General features: G+C 40.4%; 1 protein-coding gene across 1 annotated transcript in view; it reads right to left on the minus strand.

Moving 5' to 3' along the window:
- Positions 1-245: 245 nt before the first annotated feature.
- The window catches only part of SLC39A6 (solute carrier family 39 member 6), an 18,815-nt gene continuing 10,072 nt past the window's right edge, over positions 246-8,988 (minus strand). The window contains exons 7-9 of the mRNA XM_005419329.3: positions 6,087-6,167; positions 3,684-3,874; positions 246-3,578 (exon numbers count right to left, since the gene is read on the minus strand). Coding sequence (XP_005419386.1) covers positions 3,426-3,578; positions 3,684-3,874; positions 6,087-6,167 — 425 coding nt within the window. The 3' untranslated portion in view covers positions 246-3,425. The remainder of the gene's footprint in view (positions 3,579-3,683; positions 3,875-6,086; positions 6,168-8,988) is intronic.

The raw sequence follows: 8,988 nt of genomic DNA on the forward strand, positions 1-8,988 counted from the left end.
GGCCCTCTCCCCGCCCCAGCACAGGGAAGCCCTGAGGAAACCCTTGCATTTATTATCCAGAGTAGCCAGGCACATTAAAAATTGCTGCCGAAAAATATACACATAAAAATAAAGGGCTGCTTAGAGGCACTGCCGCACCAGTTTGCCAAACCTTGAGTTTTGCTACCGGTTTGTTTTTTTTTCTCCAGGCTGCAACATCTTTTGCCGTATCTGCATCACTGAGAAAAACGCTCAGACGCCTGCAGTTTGGTTCAGTGGTTTATTTTCTCTAGCACACAGCAATACAGTAACAGCTACAGTGACCATATATACACACACCAAAAACGTACTTTAAATTAAAAAAAACCCACCAAACAAAGAAAAACAACCCACATTCTATTAAAACATCTTTTTGTTTTCTGCCCGTGGAAAACAGAACGACCCAGTTTTTCCACAGAGATTTAAACTGCACTGGTGTCTCAGTTCAGGCAGCAGGAGAGCCTCAGTGAATTCTACTTCAGCCTTTGAATTCACAGCCTGGGCTCTGTTTTATATAAACATAAAGGAGTCGCATTCCCGCAGCACACATAGCATCACTTTTAGGGAAAAAGGATGCAGAGAAACCGTACCAGCACTTGATCCCTACAGGCCAGCCAGGGGAGAACTTGAGAACCTGCACACCTTTGCTCTGACTCCTGCTGCCCAAACATGACACCTCTTCTGTACAAATACAGGCCAAAACCATTAGAATATGTTACAGAAAAAAACCAAACCAAAATTGATTCCAGCATTTTTGCCTATTCTGCTTACCTGCACCTAGCACAGGCACCAAAGGCAGCTGTAACAGCATAAAAATTAAGGTCTGTACCATTATTAACCTACAGATGGATGCACAAAGCAGACACTGGCATTTATTATCTAGAGTAGCCAGGCACATTAAAAACTGCTGCCGAAAAACATGCACATAAAAATAAGGGGCTGCTTAGAGGCACTGCCCCACCAGTTTGCCAAGCTTTGAGTATTTCCAACACAAGTACATTGCAACAGATGCACATTCTACTTTATAAGGCCGACAAAGATAAACAACAAAACAAACAAACCAGCTCAAAACAAACAGAACAACCAACATTTTGTCATCCTGCTGATACAAAACTATAGCAATTTTTAGTCTGTAGCCTTCTCAGTTATCAGTTTGGACAGCTGCCTGTCATGGACATTTCTCCATCAATGATCAAAGAGCACTGAATGGGTGGAATGTTTGTATACAGGATAGAGGCATTTCTGCTCTAAAGGCAATTTTTTTTTTTATTCCTAAATTAGCAATGGGTTTTAATATGTGGGTATTTAATAATCAAAAGCCATCCAAGAACCCACTGGAAAGACTGAAATTTGTAGATTTATTTCCATCATTTAGTCATTAATCTTAAAATCTCCTGAACAACAGCAGGGTACCTCCCCACTTCCTGTGTCATATCCAGACAAGAGAAATCCAGCTGAACTGACAGCTATTATGGCTGTAGGCTAACAGAAACCAGCAGTGGAAAATTCAAAGCAAACAGAGCTCATCCAAGTCTGAAATCCCCCAGGACTACAGAGATGCCTGATTTCTGTAGCAGCCAGGATTGCAGTGCAGAAGGTAGAAGCCCCACAGGCTGAAGTGCACAGTATTTATGGAGTTTTCCCACACCACAGGTGAACACCATGCCCAAGCCCTAAAAAGCCCGCTAGGACACAGGGATGCATTAGGAGAGCTGAAGGAAGTACACCTTTCTCAACCCCTGGCTTCAAAGGAGGCACAGAACAGGATTTCATCACTGTGAGCAGAAAAGTAAATATCAATCTTGCTAACCTGAGGAAAGGCTGAAGGAAGAGAAGCCAATAGTCCACTGGGTGCAAAAACTCATGTAGTACCCATTTCTCAACTCCTAAAAACCCTCAAATCTCTCAATTAATTGAATACATCTATTTCTGAGGTGATAGAATGGTTCCTGGCTTCCATTGTATGACAGACCAGCAAATTGTTTTAATGTGTCATACATGGTATTATCAAACATTTATCTTGCTGTTCAAGCTTTTTATTCAGCTGATGATTTGAGGTAGTGGATCAGAAATAGGTTCTAATTGTTTTATTTCTGGGATTTTTAAAGCTAGCTAGTAAGATAGCATAATTCTGTTATTTATTCATCATAAAAGAACTTTGACATGTTCACCTTCCCTGCTAATGCAGATTTATTTTGCTATTGGTTTTTTCAACCTTCTTCCTTCAGTGACATTCAGGGTGGTTAAACATATTAAGACTGTAGGCTTAAACTACATACTTAAGCATACACTTATCTTTAACACCTTGCTGCTCTAGATATGCTACCAAGGAAATTTTCTTATTTTGGATTTCTCAGCTTTAGTTCTTGCAAAAAACACAGCACAGGTTTGTGTGCAGTCACACTGAACTAGAAGCAGGCAGCTCTCCCACTCAGCTCATTTTCCCAAAGTAAATCAACACTTTACTTCAGGAAGCTTTTGTAGGAAATGACTGTTTATCTCAGCCTGTAGCACTCCTCCCCGTTGAAATCAAACAGGCTTTAATACACCTTTGTCACTTCAGGCAGTGTAAGTGGGATACAGCACTGCTTTTGAAGTCTTTTTGATGGAATTCTTAAAGCTTTGGCAATTTAAGAGCTGGACTTTTGTTGCTGATTTGAGAAACCAGCAAATAGCAACTCATATGAGAATGGATGAAACAAGTCAAACATTTGATGTAAACACTTAGAACATGGTTTTACATCAATTTGTCTGGAGTTGAAACCAACTAGAATAAGACACAGGAATCCACAAACTACTGAGAGAACCAGCACCACCACAAAGGATGGAATGGACTTATCTGCTTTTCTGTATAAACCAGGTGGATGCAGAAGAGATGAGCTTTTACCAATAAATATATGCTAACCATTACATGTCTTGTTCTTGTTTTACTTTGCTCACTGTGCTTTGTATCCACTGATTTTAACTGTGCTAAAATAAAAACCACTGTTGTTTTACTTCTGTAAACCAGCAAAACCACTGAAGTAAAAAACATCACATATAATTACATACAGTAAATAAATTCAGTAAAAAAACAACCTACCCCCCCAAACAATACAGAAAATACAAATAATATCAATTTGGCCATGTTTTACTAAGTACCACTTTCCAAGTACCATAAGCAATGCTAAATCCCAAGTAAAAAAAACCCACAATGAAAAAAAACAAGCAAACAAAACTCAAACAAACCCCAAACTTTACAGTGTTCCTTTCTATCAGGCAAGAAGGGAGGGAAGTACACAAGAACAAAGCACACCAACAAAAATATCTAGTCTGTATCAAATGTACCTTTCCAATAAGGAAATTCGTAGAAAAAAAACCCCTACCACTTATAATTTAACGCCAAGGTGTTTTCCTGGCAACCAGGATTACAAGTTTATGCTGAATACAATCTTATGTTCAAATACTGAGATAAGCAGCATTATCCCAAATCCCAGGAGAATCCCAGCATTCTGTAACAGGAAGTATCCCCACCGGCTACATCCATGGTCACTGGCATCATTGTGGAGCATTTCAGGTACCTAAACAAACAAGGAGGTGTTAAATACCTTCAAAAGAAACAGCTGCTTCAAATCATTAATTCTTAAGCTGTGTTACACAAAATTCAAATAGGTCTAGGCACTTACCATATCCACAAGAGCCACATACATGAACAAGCCAGCAGTAAGTGCAAATATCCACATTGAAACGTTGTCTGCATAATGACCAATGAGGATCCCAGTGGCCATCCCAAGATAGGCCAGCATTGCTGACAGAGCATTATAAAGCACAGCTTGCTTGACAGTCATACCAGCTTTTAGAAGAACAGCAAAATCTCCTATAACAGGGGAAAAAAAAGCCAAGACAAAGTTTTCATTCTTGGGTAAGTACTGCAGTGTTGTCTTATTTACTAAGCTACTTTTATGCTGTTGTTTGCCTTATTTTTTTTCCTTCATAAAATCAGAAATCACTGAGGGACAGAAATTTAAAAGGTGCACATGAACAACAACACAGCAGCAAATACTTTAAAATTTATAATTTTAAAGTCTTTGCATTTTTGAAAGAAGCAGCTTTTTGCTGAATCACAGAACATCCTGAATTGGAAAAGACCCATAAGGATCATCAAGTCTAACTCCTGGCCCTGCACAGGACAGCCCCAAGATCACACCATGTGCCAGAGAGCACTGTCCAAACGCTCCTTGAACACTCTGCCTTGGTGCTGTGACCTGGGGAGCCTGTTCCAGTGCCCAAACACCCTCTGGCTGGGGTGAGGTGTTTCACCCTCTGGGTGACAAGCCTTTTCCCGATATCCAATCTATACCTTTCCTGACACAACTTCAGGCCATTCCCTTGGATCCTGTCACAGGACAGAAGAGATCTGTGCCTGCCCCTTGTCTTCCCCTCATGAGAAAGCTGCAGAGTGCAATGAGGTCTCCCCTCAGTCTCCTCCAGGCTGAACAGACAAGTGACCTCAGCTGCTCCTCAAATGGGTTCCCCTCAAGGCCCTTCCCCATCTTTGTGCCCCTCCTTTGGATGGTCTCTAATAGCTACATATCCTCAAGAAGTTTGAATTTAAACCACCAATGTAAAATGCTGCAGTACCTGATATGCCTGAGGTTCCTAAAGTAAAATATTCCCACTCAATTGCATATTCAATTTATCATCTGTAACTGCTCTTTGTACTTTTAATCTGTTTATAAATTTAAAGTAATTTATTTATTAATTTCTGTAAATGATCCTTAATGTCTTATTTTTACTTGACGGAATGACAGACCACCAGCCAGAAACAGATTTTCTGTAATTCAGAAAATATTTTTTGTAAATCAGAGTAATAAGCATTAACAACAATGATACAATTTTATTCCCAGCTAACCTCAACTAGTCCCATTTGTTTCAATTTTCCTACACCACTTCATGTCCTCTGGTAAAGAAGGTATTTCCTATCAAGTATTCTGTTCTGATTAAAATAGTATTATTTAAATTTTAAAAGATTTTTGTTATTTCTAAAACCAACAGAACAGCTGAATCTAAAATTATCAGGTTCACAAGATGAATTTACTTCTTATATATGAACTAACAACATTTAGTATGTGAAATTAATACAACTTCCATGATCAGTATGAACAAGACTCAATTCCTCCCAACCCATAAAATCAGGTGTGTTTTCTCTATAATGTATTTCTGTATAGTATTACTGTACAAATATATCAAACTGTTTATATATAGAGAGTTTAATGTTTACACATACTGGTTTACAAGCTCCATTAAACGAAACTGAATGTTCTCCCCTCTGGGGAATAAAACCTTCAAAAAAGTGAAAGCAAACTCTTCTTTCTTCATTCTATACACCAAGTATGACTGTGACCATGACAGCTGAGAAATAAACACCAGTTGCACATCCAAAATGATTTGACAACTGGAAAGATCAGCTTTGTCTCAAGTTCAACTAAGCACATCCATCCTGTTCTCACCAGCTGCCCTTTAAAAGGGCCAAATACTCAGCTCATATTGTAAGACACGACAATAATCTCTCATGGGACTGCACACGAATTTAAATCACTTGAGCTTGAAAGAAACTGTTTCCAGAAAGATTTCCAAGTAGTTTCAAGTTTAATTTAGAGCTACAGCACTTCTTTGCAAGACTTAATGAAAAAGCAGCAAATGTTATGCGGAAAGTACTTTGACTAATCGTGACCTTCTTTTTAGCAGCACAAGCAGGAGAATAAAATTAAGGAGCAATGTGAGAAAATTCTGTCATGCATTCTCCTGCAATTCACGACTTATGTTATATACAAGGAGAATAAAAACTATAACTAAAGTAGACAGAAAAAGCTGTAATTGCAAGGGACAGTTTTAACCAAAGTAGCTGAAATATTTAGATTTTTAAACTACTAATTCGACTTAGAAATGATTAAATAGTCTTTAAGTAAATCAGAGTATCCTTGAACAGAGAACCTGACACAGATAAAGTTGTCTGATCAAATTTCTGTTCTCCCACATGCACCTGTAAGTACATACACATGCAGCATATGGAAATGCTGGGGTCTTACCTAGCTCATGAGGTAATTCATGGCAAAATACAGCCACAGAAGTGCTTAAACCACTAGATAACCCTTCAGTAAAGGCTGCTCCTATGAAGAGACAGGGAAAAAAAGCAAACAAAACATTACTACATATTCAGACATCAAGTGCAGAAGCACTGTTGCACATGCTTGTGTCATATTAGGACATGTATTTCACTCAAAGTTTAAATGCTTCCACAAATTAAAATTTAACTGAACAGTTGTTTATGATCCTTAAGTCACAAAATTCTTCTTCAGAATCTTGCTGTTAAAGTAAACCACATTTCATGACCTTATTTCTGAACTAAGCCAAATGTACCTTTCACCATAGTCCTTCCCCAAAAATGCAATAAATGCAAATATCATCCAAAAATACTTTTTTTTTTAAGATACAAAGGGAACAAAACAGTTCAACTGCACCTGAGAGTCAGACACCTTAGGAAAGGAAAGTCAAGACAACAATAAGAGAGGCTACAAAATCACAGTGACAGATCGACTTCTAAGCAGCTTGCTTTAAGGTAAATACCAGAGCAGGTTGCTTTTAAGTGGAGAAAAAAAGCCCCAAAACCACAAAAGCCCCTTAAACTAGTCCAACAGTCCTCATCTTTCTTGTCTTCTCTGCTCCTCCTGTTGCTTGCCATTTTTCTCATTTGGCAGTAGCTCAGGAGGACGCAGCACACTGCAGAGCTGCAGCACAGCTCACACACAGCATGTCAGGTCCCCAGCTGCATGGAGAGCCTCTCCAAGGGTGCAGAGCCACATCCAGCTTCCTCTTCAGCTGCTACCAGGAGCCTGCCAGCAAACAAGATGCTGCCAACAAGCAGTCAAAGAGGCACAAAGCCATGTCACAGCGGCTGGCACACAAGGGACCCAGGAGTACTGCTCCCAGAGGAAGCACTACAATGGCAATAACTCCACTGTAGACTATTACCTTCTTTTCACTTACATGCTGACCTAACTCTTGAGGGACACACAGCTATCCAGGTCTTCAAGTGCAAGAAATGACTGATGCTCCTCCCTGAAGTGATGACAGCAGCAGCACCATTATGTCTGGGATGTGTGCTGTGGCACCCAGGCAAGAGGATGCAGGATGTGGTGAGCAGGCACCTTTGTGGTAACAAACAGGATGGAAAGAGTCTTCAGAAGAGGTTCTACAGAGGCAAAAGGCCAAGGCCATCAGACTACAGAGGGAGACAAGACCAAAGTAGCACTGGAACAGGAAACATGAACTCTGAGATGAGTAACATTTGAAAACAGTGAAGTCTGGCAACAGGAAGACTCTTCTGTCCCCACTGCAGCTTACTGATCTGAAGAACATGGTCATGACCCTGGCAGCAGTGAGAGGGTAAGTGAATCCTGCCTTGCCAGCAGTTCAGTACATCAGATTAGAAGTACAAAATAAAAGGAAAGATTTTTTTTTAGTGATAGGAGATTCCCTCCCATGCAGGACAAAGACAGACCTGCTAACCTGTTGCCAAGGGAAGTCCATGGGTTGCCCAGAGCCTGCCTGAAGGATGCTGTGGAGACACCACCAAAGCTTATCTAGCCTGTCATGGCTAGACATACCAGCTTTCTAGAGGGACAGAATACAATTCACTTTGGGTTTTGGCTACCTCCATGAAGGGGTTCCTTGACCACAGGAAGCTCCAGTATAAAAAGTACGAGTAAATTGTGGTTCCATGTGTCTATTCAGTTCTTAGTCAATCAGAGTAACACCAGGAATAAGGTTACAAATCATCTACCCAAGGAAAGGTGGTGGATAAGCCTGCCTATGAACATAGGACATCACCATTCACACAAAGAGTCTTCAGCTGTGGAGGTAACAGTACTGGGACACACAAACCAGGATGTTCCTTAAGTGTATTGGTCATGGTTTCCTACTATAGAGGACATAAAAGCCAGCCAGGATTAGCATTGTCAATTGACCTGCTGCTCAAAAACAAGGAAAAACTGATGGCAAATACAGCAAAAAAAAAATGACATCTTGTGAGCATGAGGTAACTGGGTTCAGGACACAGGAGGAGGCTGGAAGAGGAAGAAGCAAAATTAAGACTCTAGGCTTTAATGAAGCAGACTTTGACTTCTTTAAGGAATTGCAGTGTTGGGAACAAGAGACAATGTGGCCAGAAAGGGTGGCCAGTTTGTAGAGCACAGAGATACACAAACAAGCCTGTTTATGCAGGAACACTTGCAGAAGATGTGCCCAGCTAAGCAGTGTGTCCTAGTAAATTAAGATTCAAAAAGGAAGCACCCAAGAAATAGGAACAAAGACTGGCAACAAAGAAGCTAAAAGCAGTGGAAGAAAAGGGAGGAAGACCAAAGCCCAGCTTGATCTAAAACTAACAAGACTCCAAGGATAGCAAGAAACAGTTCTACAACAACGTTAGCTGAGAAACAGTGTTCATGAAAAATTCGCATCTGTTGATAGATGAGGAAGGGAAATAAGCAGTAGACATAACAAGAGGCAAAGCACCGGCACAGCCTTCATCTCAGTCTTTGTCAACAAAGCCAGATCCCAGCTCCACTCCAGAAAGAAAGAGACAGCAAACCACAGAAGTAACAGTTCCGAGAAATGCAGGAAAACCTGGAAACATTTAGGTGCATCCCAGGATGGGACTCACCTGAAGGTACTGACAGAGTTACTAGTGTGACTAAAAAGCTGCTGTCAATCATGTGTGGAAAACCATGGCTATAGAAGGCCCCATGGGAACTCTGGGAAAAGGATAACATTATTCCCATCTTTAAGAAAGGACTCAGGAGTGGTCAGTGTCATCTCAGTTCCTGAAAAGATTACGTGGAATATCCTCTTAAAATCCCTCTCCAAAAGCTGCATCCAGCTTGAGGAAATAATTGATCACACAGATGGTGAATACAACAGAACTTCAGCAGG

This window comes from Geospiza fortis, unplaced genomic scaffold, assembly GCF_000277835.1.
Source record: "Geospiza fortis unplaced genomic scaffold, GeoFor_1.0 scaffold206, whole genome shotgun sequence".
Lineage (NCBI taxonomy): Eukaryota > Metazoa > Chordata > Aves > Passeriformes > Thraupidae > Geospiza > Geospiza fortis.